The sequence below is a fragment of the Electrona antarctica genome, assembly GCF_951216825.1.
Source record: "Electrona antarctica genome assembly, chromosome: 14".
NCBI classification, from domain to species: Eukaryota; Metazoa; Chordata; class Actinopteri; order Myctophiformes; family Myctophidae; genus Electrona; species Electrona antarctica.
Window position 1 is genome coordinate 15,183,177 of NC_136795.1, and position 24,600 is coordinate 15,207,776.

The 24,600-nt window shown below is 41.1% G+C and overlaps 1 protein-coding gene and 1 long non-coding RNA gene across 2 annotated transcripts in view; one reads left to right on the plus strand and one right to left on the minus strand.

The window, feature by feature from the left end:
• The window catches only part of recql5 (RecQ helicase-like 5), a 28,935-nt gene that overhangs the window by 3,546 nt on the left and 789 nt on the right, over positions 1–24,600 (minus strand). Inside the window, exons 3-15 of the mRNA XM_079520473.1 lie at positions 24,221–24,477; positions 23,587–23,845; positions 22,735–22,831; positions 21,801–21,912; positions 20,909–21,071; positions 20,379–20,467; positions 5,784–6,005; positions 5,143–5,245; positions 2,521–2,566; positions 1,986–2,044; positions 985–1,055; positions 492–582; positions 168–341 (exon numbers count right to left, since the gene is read on the minus strand). Of these exons, the coding sequence (XP_079376599.1) occupies positions 168–341; positions 492–582; positions 985–1,055; positions 1,986–2,044; positions 2,521–2,566; positions 5,143–5,245; positions 5,784–6,005; positions 20,379–20,467; positions 20,909–21,071; positions 21,801–21,912; positions 22,735–22,831; positions 23,587–23,845; positions 24,221–24,477 (1,743 nt within the window). The remainder of the gene's footprint in view (positions 1–167; positions 342–491; positions 583–984; positions 1,056–1,985; positions 2,045–2,520; positions 2,567–5,142; positions 5,246–5,783; positions 6,006–20,378; positions 20,468–20,908; positions 21,072–21,800; positions 21,913–22,734; positions 22,832–23,586; positions 23,846–24,220; positions 24,478–24,600) is intronic.
• Positions 12,736–18,849, plus strand: LOC306936842. The gene is made up of 3 exons (XR_013791548.1): positions 12,736–12,953; positions 16,996–17,115; positions 18,725–18,849. It is a non-coding gene; the product is annotated as an uncharacterized lncRNA (long non-coding RNA).

Sequence of the window (24,600 nt, forward strand, 5' to 3'; positions counted from 1 at the left end):
ATTTCAACCAGCATTGGAAAAAAATAGACAAATGCTACGAATCCTTGAATAAACTGTCCTAATAGCATAAGAATTAAGTCTCAACAGTGCATTGATGTCATGATGTAAATATTGATGCAGGCAGGTGAAATACTCAAAGCTGAGCTCCAGAGCACCCTGCGTCTTACCGAGGGGATGAACCCATGCTGCTCCTCCGTGAGGGAAGAGGAGGAAGAGGAAGAGGCCGCTTCCTCTTTGGGTTTCGATTCCAGCTCTGTGACATCACGAGTGTCGACGCAGGTCCTATCCTCTCCTCCTTTATCTCCTGGTGGAGCCACCACTCCTTTCTTCAACTCCGCTACCTTTGGAATAAAAGAAGGGTTAAGTGATTTTCCCCATAAAGTATAGTGTAACATAGCGGCCTAAAATAACATTGACCTATCAAGTACAGTGTATAAGAACATTGTGGAATAAGGGATGGTGGGGTTATCGAGCATAATGTAAGTAGTTACTTTCTTCAGGACGGCTGCTTTGTACAGGTTGGAAGACTTGCTGATCTTGAACAGCTCATATTCGGCATCAACTGCCATGGAGAGGAGGTCACTGTGGGGGGGGGGGGGGGGGGGGGGGGGGCAGAATGAAGGGATGGAAAATGTATTTGTATTGCACTTCAAAAAGTGTGTGTGTGTGTGTGTGTGATAGCATTTGAAACAGACTTATAGCATGTCATGTAGACAGCACAATAATTGCATTGTATGTAGTCATACTACTTCATAGTACATATGTATAGCATAGTATAGTATATGTAGTTTATATGTATAGTGTCATTATATAGATATGTTCTAGTCACGTTCTTAGCTTACGCATGTTTCATGATAAATGCATTTTATATATGTGATGTATTCCCATGCTTTTGTTCTTGCCTAATGTAAGTCGCTCTGGATTAAGAGCATCTGAGAAATGCCTAAATTGTAAATTGTAAAATTGTGTGCGTGTGTGTATTACCTCCATGAGTGTTCTGCCCTCTGGTGGCTGCTCACCGCATCTTGCAAGAGAGACAAACAGTGCTCTCTGGCCTGAAATACAGAAATATGCTGTGCTATGATAACCCATTCAGAACATGACTATGTGACACATGAACTTATATTAGTATTCATTTTTTGCCTTTGCACTGTTGTTTGTATAGCTTGTTAGGTATTGAAATGGACCACAATTGTAGCAAGTTCGGCTTTTGTGTGATTTTATCAATTTTGTAGCTTTTAATGGTGATGCTGTATGCTGTTAACTGTTGCAAATACAATATTCTATTCTACACATGGTATCATTGCACCGTTATGGAGGGCCTGTACTGTGCACATTTGTTTCTTCACACAACCCTACAGAGACTCATCAATCTGACATTTTGGTTGAAGGAGAAAGTAGTATCTGTTTTTTATATAAATGGTAAATGGTGCATTTATATAGCGCCTTTATCCAAGGCGCTTTACATAGATTGTGCATTACATTCACCCATTCACACACATTCATACACCGATTGCGGCGGAAGCCATGCAAGGTACCAACCAGCACATCGGGAGCAATTTGGGGTTCAGTGTCTTGCCCAAGGACACTTTGACATGTAGACAGGAGGAGCCGGGATTCGAACCGCCGACCCATGGATCATTGGACGACCTGCTCTACCTCCTGAGCCACAGCCGCCCGATAGACATATTTATACTTTCAATATTAGATGACCAATGTTAACAACCTTCCCAAAGACTACAGATTAAAATTAGCTCTTAGCCAACTCCAGCGGATCTACATCGATGTAAAAACTAAAATGTTGATTTATGTGTGCATTTTCCCTGGTAAATAGAATGAATGAATGAATGAATTAATGAATGAGCAGTGTTTCAAAGGGCACAATGAGTCACTGTATTGCTATGGGGGTGTGAATTGATAGGACAAGCATGAGGAATGTGTCAAGTCCCTTCTATAATATTGCTGTGTTATGTGAGTAACATTACCTTCACTGTGAGCTTGGGAATCCTCTGGCTGCTAGCATCTCTGAGGGGGCAGTCATCATCTACAAAAAACAACATTACTTACATCAGAACACATCATCGCCAGCTAGCAACCTGTACAGTTACCCCATCTAGGTCATCAAAGTATTACAATAACAACAAGACAGCTTTTGTTATTTGTAGTGCTTCAAGTAACTCCATGGTTTCGGCTCAAAGTACTGAGAGTTCTACAACACTGGTTTCCCAAACGGTTTAATTTCAAGGCCATGGACAAATTTGATACAATTGTTTATCTCTGAGATCAACGCTGTAAAATCATCACATGATTGCGACAGGCATCTGCCGCATGGCAGCCCTCAGTGTGCAAGCGTTTTCTTTATTTGTATTGCATTCCGTTTGTACAGATCCGTAAGGGTACACACAACATCACTCTTTTTAAATAAACTTACAAAATGCAAGACTAGGGTGGAAGAATGCTGTCATTTTTACATGAGATTGGGCCTTAACTTGTGTTTTAAATTAAAGATAGAGTGCCCACCTGGGGGAACAAAGGCTTCTTTCTGACCCTCAGACCTGGCAGACCCCTAAAGAAAAAGAAAAGAGAGACAAGGCACAAATTACAGGCAAAATGATTCTGAACAGATTCTCCAACAGTCTCCAATAATATTATCAAATAATAAGTTTTACACAATTAGTACACATGAATTATTGTATTGGATAGCAAATGCATAATGCATATTGCCTCTGGACAGATGGATGAGAGAGACAGAGAGAGCTACACAGAGACAGAGATCATAATTACAGTGAATAGAATGCACTCATTTCTGGTGAAAGAACATAATGATTGACAAGGTGACAGACATCATTTTATTGATGAAATCGTGAGGTGTGGAAACCTCATATGTCCAAAACCGTTACTTTTCAGGATTCAAATTCAAAAACAGCAAAAGTTGCAGATCTACAAGCTCAAAACAAGTTGCTTCGAGCCACATTTAGAGCTTGTGGATCTGCTACTTTTGTGACACTGTAGTATGATCATCAAGTAGGCCATTCATTTACTAAAACATATGGAGATAACAGGTATCTGCCCGACAGCAACGATATATTCTGTAGTGTAGAGAATGGAAGTGTAGAGTTTGGAACTTGCAGTCCCAGTGTGCAGTTCTCTCCTCAGTCAAAGCCACTTGGCAGCAACAGTTTCATTAATATCAATCAATTGATAGGCCTACAAGTTTGAACATTTTACCAAAAGTGACATTCTTTCAACTGTTTTGAGGAGCAGATACACCATTAGCTTTCTTGACAATGAGCCTGAATGACAAATTATTAGGTGAAGTGGAAATGCTTTTACTTTAATTAATTATAATGTAAATGATTTTGGTGACTAAACTATTCGGACAAAGAAATTGACACAATATACTCACATACGGAGTACTAAAGAAAACCGACTCCATTCTTTGGACAACATGCACATGCAAGGATTGCACTATCAGTGCACCTGGTGTAGCTGGTGCAATTGACATCAATTAAAGCTTTCCAGACTTGTATGTGAACAGTAAATTCCACACACGGACGCGCAATGGCATGACAGGCGCGTCTGGTGTAGATCAGGGACCGATGCAGGGACAACCGCAGTTGGTAATAGGTCAAGAATTATATGCATTTTCCACAGCCAAAGGTTGTCCATTATAGGACAAAGCTCCACCTGTCCTAGCCACTGATCACGTATATCTACAAAGGCAGTAGCAGCAGAATGCCCTCTTTATGCATGTTGATGTTAGTATTATAGTCAAAGGTTATCATCTATTATCTTATGTAAGGATGGGACAAAGATTGGCATGCTTCCATCTCTATAGGACATGGTTGCTTGCTAAAGAAGAGAGACTCTCTCTCTCTCCCCAACACTAGTTCTATCTCTCTCCTTCTGACTCGTGTTAAGCTATTCACAGCCCAAGCCCCAAAACCTCAAGACTGCCAAATCATCATCAGTTTCAACATTGTAGATCATCTCCTCATGTGTTTTTGTTCATCATGATTACTATCAGAGATGTAAACAATGACCTTATTAAGTCATCAGTTTATACCGAAGGATGTGCGGGTGACGTGTGCTGCTCTGCGACGTGTTGTAACTTGTAAGCTTAATAAATAAGGCTAATTATTTTGTGTCTGTGATCGGCTATTTTCACCCGAGCGCAACGAAATATAACTCAGGCTTTAGAGGGAGATTGGCAGGAGCGTGTAATCATATACCAGATGCCTTCATGGGGAGAAAAGGGCCCTTTTTAATGCCTACACCATTTCTCAACAGAGTATGATCATCAACACTCAAAAATAAGCACTGTCTGAAACACCTTCAGTAACACACAGCAACACATTTCCTAATTTCCTCAGCATTCCTGAGACATATGTGCATGTGAAGTCTGGTTTTAGAAATTAGGAAATTATGCAAATGTATGAACTTGCTAGGCTCCACTGACAGGCTTTTGAGGTCTAAAAAAAGTATATAGGTTGCTCAATTTGCTACTGTAATGATGAATAAGCTATATTCTACATATTCTAGTTCTAAATTCTGTCTTTATTCCGTTTGTAATTGCATAATTATTAGTATTAATGTGTGTGTGCATGTGTGTGTGTGTGTGTGTGTGTGTGTGTGCGCGCGTGTGTATGTGTGTGCGTGTGAGTTTGTCAGTTTCAATAGAATGCATGTTGCTAGCAGTAGGCCAGTAAGACTGACGATCAGACTTCATTCTAAAAACAAAGACTATGTTAAGAGCCCTAATACTCTCCAGACATATTTTGGTGCTTTGAAACTTTTCAAACCTTAATTGGCCCCAGACTGGCCCTGTGCCAACTATCTGGACCTGTGTTACTGTTATTGATCCTGTGTTACAAACATTCTTTCAGCTTTCGGACAGGCTGCACTTGGCTCTGCTAGTCTGCTGTGGAACTTTCCTACAGCCCTGTGGCAGTATCCATGTGGGAACAATTTACCACAACCTGCCCTGACGGCAGGGCCCCCAAATACCCATACCATGCCTTCCTGCATGCCCACAGCTGGCTGACACATGTGGACAAGAAGGGAGAACAGCAGGGGCTTGTTTTCCCTGAGTGAACATGCATTTGTTAAAAACAGGAAGTGTGTGTTCTGACGAAGATTCACCTTCCGCAGGTTCATCTGCTTCTTGAAGACATTACCGAACACCTTCTTCCTCGTTTCAGAATCATCTTCATCTCTGCCACCCTCATCGTCCTCCTCATCGTGCCTAAGGGCAGAGATGTCGGCCATTATTCTACTTATTCATACTCTCTGGTGTTCACATTGCAACAGCTGTTGCTAAATCAAATCAAATAAATCAGACCCATATGAAGTGAGTGGTGCTGTACTGTACTTGTGCTGTATGTACTGTACTAGCTCTCCTCCCTGGCCTGTGTGTGTCTGTGTCTGTGTGTTAGACTGTGCAATAGCGTGTGACACACGCTATTGCGTGCTCGAACCGTGCTCGAACACAGGGACAGACCCTGCCACACACATAGCTGTCTATAGGAGTGGTTGCACCACTCAAAACAAAGGGGGGTTGAATTAGTTAACGATGTCTGTCCCCGTTAACTAATAGGTCTAATATATCAAAACCGATATTTCGAAGTATTACCTGCTCATGTATGTTAATTGAATAATCGAGAAGCAGGTTTATCCATTTTATTTTTCTCTGATTAACTGTCTGATTATCCACATATTATAATTCGTTGTACAATGGTCTTACAAAAATAGCAAAAAATAGCCGATCTAAAACCCCACAGTACCTCTCAAAGCCGTAGCCCTTCCTCCCTCCAGCGTAGAGGCCGCGGTCAAAGCCAAACGGGCCGCTGGACTCCGTGCTCGCGGCTACAGAGGTCCTTGAGGTGAGGCTCGCCGCCCTGGCCAGCTGAGCCCGGACGGCCTTGGGGTCACGGCAGAAGTCACACGCACCGGCACAATCCGGCTTCTCATCCCCAAAAAACTTGGATATGGTCCCATGGCGGCAGCTGAGGGTGAAGACATAGTACTTTAGAATAGATCATTGCACCTTTTCAGGCAGTGAGTCAGCGACCCCCCAAAATAATCATATTTGAACTGGGGACCCCCCACCCTGACAAGCACTTGGAAATGTAGGAGTTGAGGGATTACATTTTGTTTGACTCCGTTCCACAGATAATTATGAAAATAGCCAAAGCGTTGTGAACTTGTAGATCATCTATTTTTTTATTATGCTTTTAATTTTCTTTAAATTGTTAAACCAGTTTTGTATTATTTAGTGTGGTTGCCCAAAGGGCAACCAGACTATTGCATTGTAACACTTTCTTTATTCCACTAGAGTAACCTTTTTTTTGATACGCTACTCCTCCCACAGTTTTGGCAGCACGCACTTGAGCTATATCCCAAATTGACCGGCTTCATCGGGAAGGATGTGCTTGTATTTTTTTAAGAGAAATGTTGTATAGTTTAATTGATATTAATTTATTAGTGAATTAAATTTCCCCATTGACATGAATGGGAAATGCGATTTTTCGCATTTTCTCACATTCAAGTATTTTTTCCTCAGAGACTGTAATCACTATAGTTACAAAACTTGGAGGGTAGGTTCATAATAATTACTAAAATTAATCAACTTATAATCTTATCGGTCGGCCTCATGGTGGCGCTATAACAGCCCACTTTACGTTTTGGCTTATAACTCTTGAACCGCAGGTCGTAAAATCAAAATTATTTGCGTCATGATAGATTTTCCGCCATTTTGAATTTTCTCCAAAACACACTTTTTGCTTCTCATCCTACAGATTTTGCCCAAATCTCACAAGAATTGGTACACATGATCTCTGGACTGTTCCGATGAAAACACCACAGGCGGAAGTTTGATAGTGCGTATCGTTCGGCCGTAATCGGCTTCCGAAGTCAGTGGGAGGGGCCTATTTTACAAAGAATGCTACAAATCACGAACCAAACGTCCAATCAACTCCAAATTTGAATCAAATGTCGTGGGTGGTTTAATCAACCAAAAGCCAAAAGCAATTCCATTTTCATCCATAGGGGGCGCCACAAATGCGAAAATTGTAACCGTTTGTCGCAAAAAACATTTTGGGGGCATAAATCCCCTCGAATTACTTACACATGATCACAGGGGTGACGCGACATTGTAATTGGCTGGCAATATTAGTGGGAGGGGCCTATGTAAGCGACTGCGGCAACCACACTTTGCACTTTTTCAAAATTGCAACCTTTCCAGTTTATATTCATATTTGAATAGAAAAGAGAGGTCGCACACAATGCATCGCATCGCGACGCATTGTGAGCTTGTAGATCAGCTATTTTCAAATGGTCGAAATGTATATAGGGTTGAAGTGGTTACAGTAATGTATGTTTTTCTAATCAAAATGTAAATCTCCAAATTAACTAGTAACTAAAGTTTTCAAATAATTGTAGTGGAGTAAAAGTACAAATGTTGGCTCTGAGATGTAGTGGAGTAGATGTAAATGTATTGGAAATTGGAATACAGTCAAGTAAAGTACAAATACCTCAAAATTGTACTTAAGTACAGTATTTGAGTAAATGTACTTAGTTACTTTCCACCACTGGGTTAACGGCAGGAGGATGAGTTAACAAAACGTCAACAAAGAGAGAAGTATATGACCAAGCTGTCCGTCTGATGACAAAAAAGATTACGAAAGAAAGGAGAGAGAAGTATGACTAAGACACAGAAGTGGTCAATGTTATCCTCAAGTTCATATTGACATCTGTTGTCCAGATCATATCTCACACCAGGGCTGCAGGGCTGAATCATTCAGGCCGCGGTAGTCAAGTCATACACCCAGCCAGGCCACCCTATCCCTATACCCACACGCATGTACGTTTGGATTACAACAGAGCCATAGAGTATAGACAGAGTTGCGACATTGAGGGGGCAGAAAACAGCCCGGTCACGTGGTTCATGTACTCGCGCGAGCCCTATCGACTACAATAGATTCTGTAAACTTCCGGTGTCCCTATTCGCCAATAGAAGTCTATGTAGAAGAGGACTGGCCCCATGAAGTGAACGAAGTTGTCGTAACGCTGTCTATACTCTATGGGCTCTGGATTACAAGTAGGGCTGCACGATATGGACAAAATTTCATATCTCTGTATTTATGCCAAATATTGCGATATCGATACGATATACGATATTACCGTTAAAATTTAATATTCTGCATTTTAAGTGTTGCAACACTTATACATACACGTGTGGGGATTGAAAAACCATAAAACCTGGGATCTACAAGCTCATAGCTCGGCACCGAGTGCCGCGCTACGAGCTTGTAGATCTGCTATTTTTCAAAAATCGAGAAAATGTGGTGCAAATCTTTGAATATATATTCTGTCAGAGCGATCGTTTTTAACTCAATCTTTGCTTCATGGGGATCCCTGGAATAACATATTTTCAGATGGGGGTCGGCGGCCAATTACATATATTTTTGGGGTCCTTGACATGAAAAACTTTAAGAACGACTGACATAGAAACATAGGCTTTTCAGAAAACTGTCAGGATTTAGAAGACATTTGCAGAAACGTCTTCAGGTCTAAATGGGTTAAGAGCGTACCGGACCGCATCTCCATGATATGATCTACTGCACCACGGATATGTCAACATGAAGTCGAAATGAGTCATAGTTCTCTCTTTTTGTATCTTTTTGTCATCAGTTTCCTCCTTTAAGTGAAAGAAAAGTAGTGTCAAAATATCTTTTGTATATTCGGTTTCAAAACAGGCCGTATGCGGGTACACTATAGTAGCTTTTCGTGCTGGGGCCCTTTACTTTAGAATCATATGATAGACTGACTGATCAGCTGGTTATGTTCTTTCACCACTTTATTATTTGTATATGTAACAATACATAACATTATATGAGAGCCGCTATAATTAAGATTTTCAGGGTGAATGCCTCTGACTTAATTGGCCTAATTTTCTACAGTGCCACCCTGCTCTTTGGGCCCTGCAGGGCTTGTGCCCAGAATTTCCCATTCAGGAATCCAGCTCTGACGCATCCCCAAAGCTAGTTAGTGCAACCAGACTATTGTAATTGTAACACTTTATTATTATTATTATTAGTGCAACCAGACTATTGTAATTGTAACACTTTATTAGTGTGGTTGCCTATGGGCAACCATACTATTGTTCCCCTTACCTTTTCTTTTCATTCATTAGTGTGGGCAACCAGACTATTGTAATTGTAACACTTTATTTATTATTAGTGTGGTTGCCAGACTATTGTAATTGTAACACTTCATTTTTACTGGAGTAAGACTTTTTTTGAAACGCTACTCCTCCCACAGTTTTGACTGTACGCACTTGAGCCATATGTCAAATCGACGACTTCATCAGGAATGGTGTGCTTGCTCATTGCTAAGAGAAATGTTGTATAGTTTAATTGATATTAATGAATTAGTGAATTCATTTTCCCCATTCACTTAACATGGGAAGATCTAAAAGTCCAACTCAAGTATTTTTTAGTTGGACTATGTAAGCGACTGCGGCAACCACACTTTGCAATTTTTAAAAATTGCGACCTTTCTAGTTTTGTTACTGTTTTGTTAAAAAAAGACCATTACTTCACCAAAAGTAATCAACAAACTATACTATAAACACTGTCCAAATTGGAGGAGGCAAAATAGTAGTAGTCTGTCAACAGAGTTAATTAATGTGTGAAATTAATTAGATAAAAAATGTGAATGCAATTAACATGCTTAGATGACCCACCCCATACATCCCATAATCCCATCAACTCTGCACTAATCTCTCTGGTATCTGATGAATGATGGATCCAAATGAGATGGAAAGAGAATCCCTATCTAGCCCTATCTGGATGGGGGAAAAACACAAGTCGGTTATTGCCCAAAAAAGGCTGCACAATTTACACACAGTAGCTAGCGCGACGGGATGAGAGACCGAGAGACATGGAGAGTCACTTATCTTTCGGTTCCCACAAGAAAAGGGCATATTTTGGACATAGTTCGAATGGTGATTAATCATGATTAATTATTATTTAAGCTGTGATTAATCTGATTAAATGTTTAATCGTTTGACAACCCTATTATGTCCAGCCTTTGTCGTCGTAATGCAAACAATTAATAATAGTTAACTTCTGTATGTATGGAGCAACATGTGGCATAATACATAAAGACTATGTAACAGAAAATACTAAACATTTTAGTTCAAAACAAATAACCAACCATGGATTATGTTTTGGGAAGGGAACATGCTAAATCATTCATCGTCATGCACACAAGATTATTTGGTTACACACCAACTAGTACAGCATCAATCAATTTGCTGCTATTGTGTAACTATGGTCCATTACTGTGATCAATGTGTGACTGTCATCAAATAAGTCAAATGAGGCTCCTACATAATCAGAATGTACTTCTGATAATCATAGTATTGTGAGAAATTTGATTAAGTAAAACATAAGATTGCATTTCAATTACATTTACCATAAGCACATATAAAGTTAAAGGAACTACAACATGCATTTTAAAACTGTTTTTAATATCATATTGTTTATGTCCATGAGGTGGTGGGGGCGCTGATTGAGTCATTATAATATTGATGCTAGATAAACCCAGGCTTGTTTCCATTCCATGCCAGCTTGGAAAATCAACAATGGCGATTGTGGAAATGCAAATTTGGAAGTGAAGACTGAAGAGGGGAGGAATTATACAAAGTAGGGTGAAACTGATGACATCACGAGTATGACCAAATCAGTTGAGCTGTTTCTGAGAGCAATTTCCATAAAAGCCCCTATATGAGAAAGCCTGATTGTTCAAAATGGCATATTTGTGGGGATAGAAAACACATTGGGGAGCGCAAAAAACACCAACGATTTTTGAAAAGTTGAATTTCATATTATAGGACCTTTAAATAATATACAAACACTGTATACCGTCTGTCACACAGATATATGAAGCTGTTTTTTAACTCCACACCCCTTCATAGCATTCAGAGGAGCTGGTCTGATGAGGACAGAAGGGTGGTGTTGAGTGTCTGACAAGCTCTCACCAAATACTGCACAAGAAAAACAAACTTGGGCCTGGGCCGTGGCTCAGCGGTCCAGGCACCTTGGCTGGTAACCCAGTCTGGCAGTGTGCCACGGGCTCGACTCCCGATCCCGACGGCCTTTACTGCATGTCATCCCCCCATCTCTCTCCCCATTTCCTGTCAGCCTACTGTCTGTCCCTCCATAAAAATATAAAATAAAGGTGAAAGCCAAAAAAAAAAAAAAAAAAAAAAACCTTGAAGCTCTGGCTTCAAATTAACCACTCAGGCATTTCATTATGTAGGTGAAGGTTTTCATAATTTACTTTTGAACATTCCAAAATGTTACTCGAAAAGTGCTATTTATCAAACCATTAAGACACCTTAAGGGCGAGAAGCGACCGCAAGAGCAAGTGGAAGTGGGGTGGGGGGTTGTCAACTTAAATACCGACAGCCGTGCATATGAGACATGGTGGGGGCGGACATTAAATGACGATAAAGTTTGCGTGCAGTTGAGCATAATTGAGAATCATGGAGCAGAGTAGAAAGAACGGAGACGCCTGTAACGCAACCTGCAGCTATTTAAAAAAAAGATTTTCTACAGAAGCCTATGTCCTGATGCGACATTTCCTGGTTTAATGCGTGTGGTCACTTAGCGCTCCGCTGTTACTTCGAAGCTGAAACTTTCTGGAGTGGGCGGAGCCTAGTGCGCATTCATGTGTTTGGCCCAATGCTGCTCGAAACTGCAATAGCCTGTTTGTGTGTGTGTGTGTGTGTGTGTGTGTGTGTGTGGCAAGCAGCATTACATGAAGAGCGTGACAAAGCATTACATGAAGAGCGTGTGACGGTAGCATTACATGAAGCGTGACAGGCTTGAGCTTAGTGAGCGTAGTGTAACGGAAGTGCCACCAAAATTAAATTCTGCTCTTTTGGGTAATTTATCATGGTATCATGGATACCAAGAAGCTATCAAAGTCAATTCATCTGAGCCATTTGTTTGTTCAGATGCAAGTGATTTCAGGCTTTTGGACGTTGCAGTAATTTCAAATGGGAAGACAGCCCCTTGCTTTGCTTTGTTGCGTTTCAACTCTACGTAGGATTGTTGGGATCCTCTCACCACTCATCACTATCTGATGCACTATTATGTAATGACTGACTTGTATTCACACTGACACACACACGCGACCAGTCGACCACATACAGTCACAAACACAGACGACCTATGTGGGGCAGGCTGCTTTTAGACCCCCCCACACACACACACACACACACATACACACCCTTCTACACTAACACATGAAATGAAAACCTACTCTTCACAACTATCAAAGGGGAATGGGCATTTTCACCATGGGAGGAGAAAGAGAGAGAGAGGGAGAAAAAGTAGAAGTCATGAAAAGAGAAAGAGATACACACTCAAAACACTCGAAGGAGGACATCCAGACAGAACATGGCCTAATAACAGTCCAGATGTCTGTTTCAAAACTATATATGACACATCAGGATACAAGGCAACTAAAACCTACAGTACTGTAGCGGCTACAGTACTGTAAGTACCGCCAATACCTGAGGACTTATTGCTGTTGACCCTAATCTTGGACTGACTGCTACTAGGCTCAGTCGGGGCTGGACCTCATTCAGGTTAGGACACCTCCTCCTCTCTCTCCGTCACACCCCCACACCGCTGGCTCAGTCAACAACAAATGCACGCTCGGCTCAACCCAACAACACACTCTCCCCCACTCTACTGAGGAGGCTGCATGTGTTCAACCTCAGTCCCAATCCCTCAGGTAACGGAGACACTTGTTCCGTCTCGTCTTCAACCAACTGGTCCGCTCAGCTCTCAGAGCACTAATGTGATTATTTTATAAAATCAGCCTGGACTTAGTTGACTCAGTACAACGCTGTTAAGCTACCAAGAAAACTCTTTCAGGTGAGTGAAGTCATTTCATTGTTGTCTGTATGTGCAGAGTGAGTGCAAGAGACTAAAAAGCTAGTCTCCTACCAGAAGAATGCAAAGATTGAATGCATGCAAGTCAACGTGTGCTTTTCCGTAGTAGGCATATATATACACAGCATTGTTAGGTGTAAAATAGTAAAAAGAAATAACTACCCAGTCTAGAGGGGTGGTTAGTCATTATGCTACAGCTGGATGTGTGGTGAGTATTATTTCTTAAGCGACTAGCTGCTAGTTAACCACTTTAATTTAGGCCTAGTAGTATTTCTCTCTACACCAAATATATTTGCTGAAAATCTGAGCTCACAACGTATCGCAATGTGATATCCACCGACTGTGGTGACATAATCCCATCCCCACAACAGTCAGACGTGTTAGTGATTTAAAAAAAAAAATTGCAGACAGGACCTAAAGTATACCGTAGCGTTATAAATGTAATATGTACAGCATATAAAACACTGTGTCTGTGCTTCAGCTTTAGCGGGACAGAATCAATAGTCTGTTATCAATAAAAAGTCTGGCATCATCAACTGGTACAGTCATTGATCGCCAGAGACTCTCTTGATGAATAGCAAAACTAAATGGGATTAGACTAACTTGTGTTTTAGTTGTTAAAAAAATCGGACTCGTCTGAAGTGAGCGGTGGAACTATACTTGTATTGTTGTAGACACTGTGTGTGTGTGTGTGTGTGTGTGTGTGTGTGTGTGTGTGTGTGTAAAAATACATTGGTGTTACACTAAAAACACGGGTTCCCATCATGCACCTGTGCACAGTGTAAAGCTCAACAGCACCACTTTCTCAACTGTTGGTACCCCAAACAGACAGACAGACAAATATAGGGACAGACAAAGTCACATGTTGGAGACGGTGTGCCACCATTCAAAAATCCCTGTAGAATTGGACTAAAAAAAAGCATTAGAATGCTGGCCAACAAGGAGGAAAGGGAAGAACACTCATGCAATGCCAACACTAGCTTTAACCATGCAGTCCAGCAGAACTATGGCTCAAAAAAAGTAATACTGAATAAAGAGTGACCAGGAGGTAAAATAGCTTTACAATGTACATTACATTCACCCATGAACACTAACGGTGGGGGAAACCAGGCAAGGCACCAATCTGCTCATCAGGAGCAGTTGTGGGTTCAGTGTCATTCTCAAGGACACTTTACACTAATACAGGTGGAGTCGGGGATCAAACCAGTAACCTTCCATTTCCCAAGTGGCCACTCTATCTCCTGAGCCACACTGCTGCCCACAAGGAGGTAATCTATCAGACCAGGATCCTGTCCTGGCACCGACTAGTTGTCACACCCAAGGTTGTTTAAATCTACTGCAAAGTACACTCAGCTGACAGGACAGTCAACAATGATGCATTAACTCTCACTCCACCCATTCAAATAACACATTTACATAAAAATACAATGACGCACACTAAGATGAAGACAGGATTATTATTGATTATTCTGCCCAAGTCAAAAGAGAACAGGATGCATCTTTTTTTTACCAACTTCATTTTGTCTAGTTAACTTATTTTGTCCCAAGCTAAATTAATTGTAATTCTGAGTGTAGTACAAATAGAACCTTACAGGTTCATTTGGTTACATTTGTAGTTTTGTACATTCTCAGAGAGAAAAATGTACATGCCCCATCTTCCCCGGACGGCACTAGGCGCTAAAACTAAAATGAGTGCCATTAGTGCTGATATATTTGCCAAGAGACGAACAGGAATAGCACCTGTATACTGTTACTGTACTGTTTGTCTTGATAGGAATTCAGGAAATGAAACAAAAACAATTGCTTGACAGATGAACAGTGATGGAAAGAGAAAGAGCCTATGTACAGTAGTAGCGTGGCACAGCCGTGCGCACCGAAAATATGTGATTTATATTAAGTTCACAACGAGTCACAGCAAGATACAATGTGGAGATCAGATATTTTTGGATCAGCTCCACGGCACATGCAACCAAATCAGACGAATTAAACAACCGTCTTCGGAGACGAGCGAGGAAAGAGAGAGAGAAATATTCATCTAATACCAGGAACCAGGAACTAGTTAGAATAATGTGTTCCTTCCACACTACGTCCTACCGTGGAAACTCCCCCTGACAGGTGATAAGAATCGGCCTGTTCATGCATGGAAGGAAGCATGAGCTCAGCTCGGGGCTCTCCGCAGGTTGGCAGAGGGAGAGTAGCGCCCAGGGGGGCGAGGGGGCTCGGCGGTGTATCATAACGTGTACCGTGATCTTTTGGTCTAGCTCCGAAGAGTACACAAATGTAACCAAATGGACTCCATACTGTAGCAGCCTAAAAAGACATCAACAATGACATAAAATGTCATGTTTTCAACTTGATAAATAAGGAATACATGATCATACATGCCACTTTGATTCCACAGAGGTAAAGGTTGCGCTCTCGGCTCACACTTGACACTTTTAACTGACGGGGAACAACTTTGTTCCCCCATATATTGTGCTACAGTAATCTGATTCCTGGTCAGTCGGTAATAGCAGCCCTTTATTCTTGCAGCCCGAGCCCTGCAGGCATCTGCTGCTTTCAATTCAATTCAAAGGGCTTTATTGGCATGAGAAAACATACGTTTACATTGCCAAAGCAGAAAGCACAATACAACAATACAGCAATACAATCAAAACAAAAAATATGTACATTTGAAAGCTTTCACACCCACAGTCAGCATACAAAGACCCCCGATTTGTTTGGCACCTAGTTGATGGAGTTGAGGCTGAGAGAGCAACTGCACGTAGTCAGTAACAGAACGGTCATTGCGGCAAGTATGGAGCCAATACACAACAATGATTGCATTAGACCAGCGTCGGTCTGGAAAAATAAATGAATAGATCAGTCGATCCCAATAGCGTCCCCCCAAAAGTGTGAGGACCCTTATGATGTTGACGAATATGTCAGTGTTTCTCACACCTAATTCTCAACTAATAAGTGTGTTTGAATCGCCAGTTGGGCTATCAAAGGCAATCGTTTGTACTGAATTCTGCATTCGCTAGTTTCATGAATCCATCCAGATTCCATACCGCACGCAATTCTGAACCGATTGCTATAATTCAAAGTTCACTGTAAGCAGTAAAGTGTGTTGTTAAATTCTGTAAAACAGAGTTCAGTCAGCGAGGGATATTTGGATATTTCAGTGGCCCTCAAAGAGAGGTGCAGGGACCCTCTGGGTTCCTTCCTTGAAAGGGTTCCAAAGGGACCCTTGCAGGACTTTGCAGGTCTCTTAGGCCCAAACATCACCAATGCTTTGCCATGCAACTTGCAACCAAACGGTTACGAGTAGTTGCAATTGAACCCATTATCCCCAATGGCAGTTGCAAGGAGTTGCATTGGTGTGACATGTCCTTAAAACGGTTTTGTTGCAAGGAGTTGCATTGGTGCGGGTTGGGCCTTAGTGTACTCTTTATATGGGTCCATTTGGTTCCATTTTGTACACTCTCAAGAGTTATTGGGGGACCTTTGAAAACCACTGGGTTATTTGTTTGCCCAGCAGCTCATTAGAACAGCTACATACATCCCCTTCCAGGATAAACAACCAGCACTTGCGAACAGTGCAGTACAGTAATGTGCCACAGTCATCATCTCAGCCAACTGGGTGAGCTGGTCACAGGCCAGGAAGCGTGTGTCCTAAATCTGAAAGGACATTGCACTGGGGGTATTGCACAATAGGGCTGGATAATATATGGATATTACTATACTAGATATCATCTGGGATTTTTGATATCTTAATACCATGATATGGTACGACATATGTTGTGTCTTTTCCTGGTTTTAATCACTTACGTTGAGTGACTTAAAATTGTATACTTTTCATGAATAGCTGATCTCAAGGCTCTGCTATTTCTGGTTCCCCCACACGCTTCTACAACACGCATATTATCATCAATTTAATATTTATTATTATAATATTTGATTGCCCGGCAATATTTCACACACACGTCTCTAATCCAAACAAACAGATTGTGAAAGCCAGTGCTACTCTCTCTGTCCCCAACAGAAATGGATGCCAAAGAGCAGGCGTTAAGTCTCCTGGACAGACTCTGGAGTAAACTGCAAAATCTGCCCACCGCCGACCCCGTGGACCAGGGAGGCTTCATCATCATTCTGACCTTCATCTGTGAGTTCCGTCTCCATCATGATTTCTGCCAATGGTTGCATGGCTTTGCCGCGGTTCTCTACTTACTCAGGTCTCATTATCAATTTAGGTATTTAGCAGACGCTCTTAATCCAGAGCGATTTACAGTAAGCATTATCAAGTATCTATGAAGGTAAAATAGTTAACTAATTAATCATTGATTTTCATTGAGAATGCAAAAAGAAATATTCGCAAATGTGTGGATTGATATTTACATACGACAGACAGTTGCAAACTTGTAATTCAATATTTATTCAGTTTCTTTTTTTTTTTTTTTACTTTCCAACTTCACAAATGCTCTCTCTCAAGTGACAAAGTTGCAACAACCTTTGCAGGAAACTATGGCATCGCATTTATTGCACTTTGCGATGAGTGAGTGAGTGGGGCGGATACCACTGTTCTGTGCATTCAGTGAGCGGTCACCGCCGCGGAGCGAGTGTGGTTAACAGAGAGGGAAATGACTCTGAGGCAATAAATGCGATGCCATAGTTTCCTGCAAAGGTTGTTGCAACTTGCACCAGTTGCACGTCCACATTGAGGAAACATCTCAAAATCAATCAACTATAGAGCCATGAATTAAATAAAAATCAATTTGTCTGCACTTATTTTTACAACTTATAAGCAACTCAACTGCTTTTGATTTGGCTCTAAATTAATCGTTGAGAGCCCAGCCTTTAGGTGCATATACTGTACCTCCATACATTGATTACTTTATAAACAGTTTGCAGAAAAAGCACAGGAACGTAGCCTACAGTTCAATACAAGGTCTAAGAGGATTTCACAAATGCTCTCTCTCAAGTGACAAAGTTGCATTCCTTGACTTCTGCAATAATTGTGTTGGTTTGCAAAATTTGCAGCTGTTGAAGTGACAGTTGCTGTGGTAGAAGTGAGAATTCTCTCTCATTTCCACAACAAGTGCATGTTTTGCGACCCAATTATTGCAGTTAAGTGTTACAAAATCACCACTTTGTGATGCGAAAGAGCACATTTTGTGAAGTTGCAGTGACCGATCAAGAGGTTGTAATCGCGACATTGTGGTTCTGAAAAATGGTCACAAACGTACAAAAATAAACTACAGTAAATATATTGGATTACAAGTTTGCATCTGTCATGTATTTATGTAAATATGTATGTACACATTGACATTCATGAGTGAAAATTCACATTCTAAGTTTAGTTTTCTCATTTCAAATACATATATATGTATATATGTTCTACAACTGGAAATTCCTCATACCAAGTCCGCAAGCCCTCTCATCATTGCAACATATTTACATTTGGAAAATTCGAAAGTTTTTGTGTAATTTAATTAGATCCCCCGGCATTGAAAACTAGTGGCACTGAAGTGCCCCTCTGGCTGTATTTGGAGGGTGGGGGGAGACAACAAGTACAGATGCACCTGAAATGACTCATTGACAACAATAACTACTGTTCATGTCATAGCATAAAAGTATAGATCGGTCTATAAGCGCCCTAACAACCGGTGATGTTTATTGCTAAGGATATCATAACCTTTGTTTGCTGCTGTGAATGTAAACCTCTGTTCTTATCTATGCATTTATTTCTGTGGTTCCTGTGCTCTCTCTTCCAGTGGTGGTGGTGCTCATGGCGGTGGCAGTCTGTGTGTCTTGCTGCTGCAATCGCAGGACCACAACCAAGGCACCCTACGTCTGAAACTACTGCCATGATAATAATCTGAGCAAGTCATCTACTGGGTGAATGCAGAAGAGTTATTTCCCCTCCCGCTGGGACGACGATATACAACACTTCCCTTTCCTAACGCAGCATGAGGAATATCCATTCAGATCGGCATTTGATCGGCCAAAGGACGAGAGCACTGCAAAGGAGTGGTTCACAATACTGGTCCTCCGAACTCTCTACGTCAGGGGTGCCCAAAAGGTAGATCGCGATCTACCAGTAGATCACAAAGGCTGTGCAGGTAGATCACATGACATGCCCCTAAAGAGTATTTAATTTAAATATATTAAAGGGAAAAAAAACATTTCTCCCCCTCTATTTCCCATTCCAAGTGCATTTGTTTTATACTGTACAGAATGTAACACAAACTCTACTATTCCGAAGCCCCCTCAGGTACATATTTAAACTATTTTCAGCAATGGTATAATAATTGATTTGGTGGGTAGATCTTGCCGAGCCGGTCATTTTGAAAGTATCTCTCAAGTCAAAAAGTGTGGGCACCCCTGCTCTACGTACTCCAACACTCCTAGTGCCTCTAGGCACTGCAAGGCATGAGGCCCTCATACAGGGTTTGTGAAGATGTGACTATTAGGAGGGGCCCAAGCCTTGGAACAATAGCTGCTGACAAAACACTTTGGAGGGTGTGTTAACACCGGCTGCCAAACACTTCCAGGCATTCAGGAGTAGCAACATTCCCCAGAGCATCCCAGGGCTTTGCAGGCCGGCCAATAACAACGATGCATTCGACCAGAGAAAGGCACACGGCCATCTCAATGCATCTCCAGGAGCTGTTTTGAATAGCACAGGGAAATACAAGGACTACCAATGGATCGTGTGCAAAACTGGAAGCTCACAGTGTGCCATTATTATTAGTGTATATCTTACTTATTTTCTTTCACTATATTGATTACTATTGTTTGTGTGCTTTGTCTTTTGTGTTTTTGTGTTCCGTCTGTCCCAAAAAAGGTTGTTGTTTATTGATGCTTTTTTATTGCCATTTTGTCAACAAAATGTTGAGGAACCAAACATACATTTCTTTCACTTAAATACCTGTTTAAGGAATGTAAAAAATAAAATCCTGCATCTAATGTGACCCTGAGTGTTCAGTTAACAACGTTGCCTAGATGGCAACACAACTGAGACAAAGTGGTGTTACTGTAGCTTGCTTTTCTAAACCTCTGCTGTGTTACATGGCAGTCCTCAGATTTTAACATTCTTGCTGAAGGGGCCAAACTTCCTTCAACTAAAATAAAGAAACACTGCCCTCTGCTGTACAAATGTGGAACAACTGGCTATGGATATAAGTATATAATTGAATAGTATACAATAAGATAATAAAGTTGTTCTAGTTTATATAAAAGTATATATTTTCTCTATGAAAAGGACAACACAATAACTTTTTACAAAAACGTTATAGAGAAATCACTGCTATACTAAGTTATAACTGATTTTGATCAAATAAATGTGGTGAATCTAGCCTCTAGGCGTGCGTACTGTTATGTATGGATGTGCGAGCATACATGCGTTGCATGGATGACTTGACTTACCCTTCTTGTTCACAAAAGGACACCATGGCTTGAAAGTCTGTGATGGCTGATTTATCTGCCTCCTTTGCCTTTGCAGTGCCACGCTTTTTCTACAGAGGAGTTTAAACCATTCACAACATATTATGATCTATCATTGCCTGGACCCAATTTTTTTAGATCAATCATCGCAATCATTTTTGCATAATATCATTTCCATTGATCTGTACAAATTAATCTGTTGAAAAACAGCGAGAATAGCCGATCTACAAGCTCACTATTTTAGCTATTGTCAATGTGTTTCAAAATAATTGAAATTGTAAAATTATTACATTTTGGCTGACTAAGTTGTGTGTGTGTGTGTGTTTATCTCTGTATATTTAAGCTATTCGTTTTATCAGCCCCAGCTATTTGTGTTTACAAAGCCTAAAAGGCATATGTTTTATGTTCCAAAAAGAAGAAGCAAAAAAAAGACAATTAAATCATTAATCACAATAATTTCTATGGCAATAAATCGTCAGCAAAAATGTCATGATGGTGACAGTACTGCTAACCTGCTTCTTGCCAATCTCCTTACGGATCAGGAAGTTGAGCTGCTCTCTGTCCTTGTGGGAATAGTAGGTTCTGCAGCAGGACAGCAGCCCGTCCCGACCCGCACGCCCTGACTCCTGGTAGTAACTGGCCAGGGACTTGGCAATGTTCCAGTGAGCTACAAACCTGAGGGAATTGATGTAAAACCCCCAAATTGTGTTATGAGATCAATAACAAACAAATCGAGTTTTATATATTGATGTCGACATTACTTTTCAGGAAATGGGAAAAAGAGCCTGTGTGTGTTAAATATGTTTATTACAAGGCTTGGTTGAATGATTCTGATTGCTCAATCACTGAATTCAGTGGTGCGTTATTTTATGAATAATGACCGATGAGCTCAATAACAGACCACCGTCTAATCAAAGACCCAGAGCACCTGCTGTGCTGCTTGATTTGATGCAGTATCCAACACGGCAGCCATGTAAATGAACGCACAATATCATTTACAGCTAAACATTGCTCTCAAGAATGTTTTTGAAAACATTTGAAGCGAGAAATAGACAATGCAGTAACCGAATATTTATTCTGTTTGATCAACATTCTGAGGCGACCCGTATTGGAATACTTTCATTACCGTAAGCAAGGCAATACTTTGTTTTGATGTTATTTTTGGGTAAATTTATAGCCATGTAATAAGCGGCATTTCAACAACAACTGGCAATCATCTCTTTGCATAAAATCTGCAGACAAACTTAACCACTCTCTATTTTGGGCATATCATATGACAAAGTATGAAATATATGGCATTGATTGATTGATATAACAGGGTTTCTCCCCGACAACGACAATAATTTATCTTTGTTTATGACGAAGAAGAGTTGACAGTGAATTCCTTAAGAAATGATGCCTTACCTGACATTGGCCTTGTCGACACCCATACCAAAGCTGATGGTGGCGACTATGACCAGCACGTTCCCCTGCATCCAATCATTCTGGGCTTCTGTGCGATCTCCCGTCTTCAGACCTAGAAGAACAAAGGATAAGCATGTCTCCGGTGACCACCAGACATCCCGGTCTATGATACACCACAGTGTATCATAGCTTTTTATTTGATTTGATTTTTTAACACCATTTACGCCTGTGTTTTGTTTAAAACGATATTTAACCAATGAAAAGTATTAAAAACGCTTCTGACGAAACCAGCTAACTCAATTGGTTCGTAAAACTCAACTGTCGGACACACCTCTGTGGCACACAGAGCAGCCGGCTGCAGACTCAGAGCAGAAGAAAGGCTGTTGCAAGTAATTATGCAGTGTACCTGCTTTTCAAATTTAGCACTGACGCTAATGTTATGAAAACAATTCATTATATTTCTGAAATCTATGTAGTATTTTCTGAGGACAGCAATGTCTCAAGGAAAGGGTTCATATAACTCTAGTGAACCCCTCTTTGCAGAAGTTATTGTAATAGTTAAAGTCCTGCTGATTATTGTAGGCCTATAAGCAGTGTCATGAATCATCATGGCATTAATTCATGCGTTGTGATGCATTGTGACTTTGTGAGCCATTGTCAGCTGTTCTTATCAATGATGGACAAAATTCCACTTGAACTGACATGTAAGTATCTGACAATATATAAAGTCACAACACCAACTTTGATGAGGCAGTATGGCTTTGTTTTTTTTAAATATAAGGTTCATTTCCTGAAAAAGTTACATTTCGTTTTTCATTTCCTGAAAAACAAAACATTTTGGAGTTTGCTGGTTTTTAACCGACAGCAGAAATACTTGATAACATAACTGTAGTCCCCGTTTGTGTGCGTGCGTGCATGCCGGGGGGCATGTTACCTGCATGGTAAGGCTTGGCCAGCACTCCCAACCTGGTCAGTTGGTAAGCCACTGTTTCACAGTTGTCTCTGGTACGACAGTAAACGATCCCACAGCCCTGCTTACACAAACACCACACAATGTAAGTAAGGAGTTAATGGTGTGGAAACCTCATCAACGCTATCCAAAGCTACTCTGTATTCTTCCTTCCACATTCCATTCATTATTGAATACGGTAAATGTTGGTGGGGAGTCGGGGACTCTTTCTTCACAAATCCTTCCGAAATCAGCTAAGGTTGGATCAGTATGCACTGAGATGGTACTGCCATCTTAGTGGTACATACTGGACAACATAGAATACAGTGTATGTACTCTAGTACACTAGAGTCTAGTGTATATACCAGTGGTTATCAAAGTGGGGTTATGGGACCGCCATGGTTCCTTGAGGGGGTTCCAAATCAACCACTTTACAGGTCTGTGACACTCAAGAGTTATGGGGGACCTTGAAATTAAACAGTTTAAAGGCCTATTGATAGACCAGTTGTCAGTGAAGAGGTCACCAGAGAGATGTGTTGTGTGATAAAAACAGAGAGATATGTTGCGTAAGCGGTGACCACCGTGGCGTGACGTCATCAATCATGTTGTCGTTTTTGTGGTCACCTCTTCACCGAAAACTGGACTATCAATAAGCCTTAAGAAGTTTGGTATACACCCACCCACCTACAACTCTGCCAAGATAGTAAAAGAAAACTGTTCTGGACAGCTGTTTACATATGGTATGTTCTTACCAACGCCCTGTGGCGATCTCCACCTAAGCGCCATCGGCATACAGTTTCATCACCATCCACTTAACAACAGCACTGCTATACTAACCGGTCCATCGGATCCATTGCTGAGTGAGTCTTTAACGAAGGCGTGGAGGTGGGCATAAGCGTCCGGTAGCAGCTCTCTATAGATCACATCGTAGCGCAAGTTACTGCGGAACACGGGTGCAGTAAAGGACAGCGGCGACTTCAACTTCAACGACTCAGCGATGTCGTCTTGCACCTTCTTGGGGGCTGTGGCTGTCAGTGCCACACAAGTCACCCCACGCAAGCGGCCACGCAGTGTGCCCAGTTTGAGGTAGTCAGGTCTGGAATTAGGAGAGCATCAATTCATCTAACTAATAATCAATTATATTAACAAAAACAATCAATTAAAATAATTGATTAATAATGTATCCCTAATTTTAGGAAGTCATTATAGATGAATAGTTTAAAAGAATGACACAAATGTTGAAAATCGCCACATCGCAAGTTCAATCTTGTGACTTGTAGATCTGCTATAGGCCTATTCACTATTTTTACATGACAATTTGTACGATTAACTATTTTTGATTATACAAAATTGTGCAATGAAATATATTGTTGATATATATATATATATATATATATATATATATATATATATAAAAATGTGAAATCACAAAAGTAATCGCTAGAATAATCGATATTAGAAAATGACCAACCTGAAATCATGCCCCCACTGGGAGACACAATGAGCCTCGTCCACAGCCAGGTAAGAGATAAGGCCACGAGAGCAGAGGCCCGTCAGGCAGGGCTTGAACGAAGCCGAGGCCACCATCTCCGGGGTGATGTAGAGCAACTTCAGCCTGGGACTCTCGCTCTCCAGATCAGTTAGGATCATATGCCGCTCCGCTGCCGGGAGCTTGGAGTTGATGCTGGCAGCAGGTATGTTCAGGTCCCTCAGGTGATCGACTTGGTCCTATTTAGACCCAGGGGGAAAGAATCAAACAAAACAGTGACACTGAGGGAAAGCAGCGGTAATAATACAGATTCATTCATTTCAGTGGTTCTCAAACCTTTTAATTTCACAGACCCCCATAAC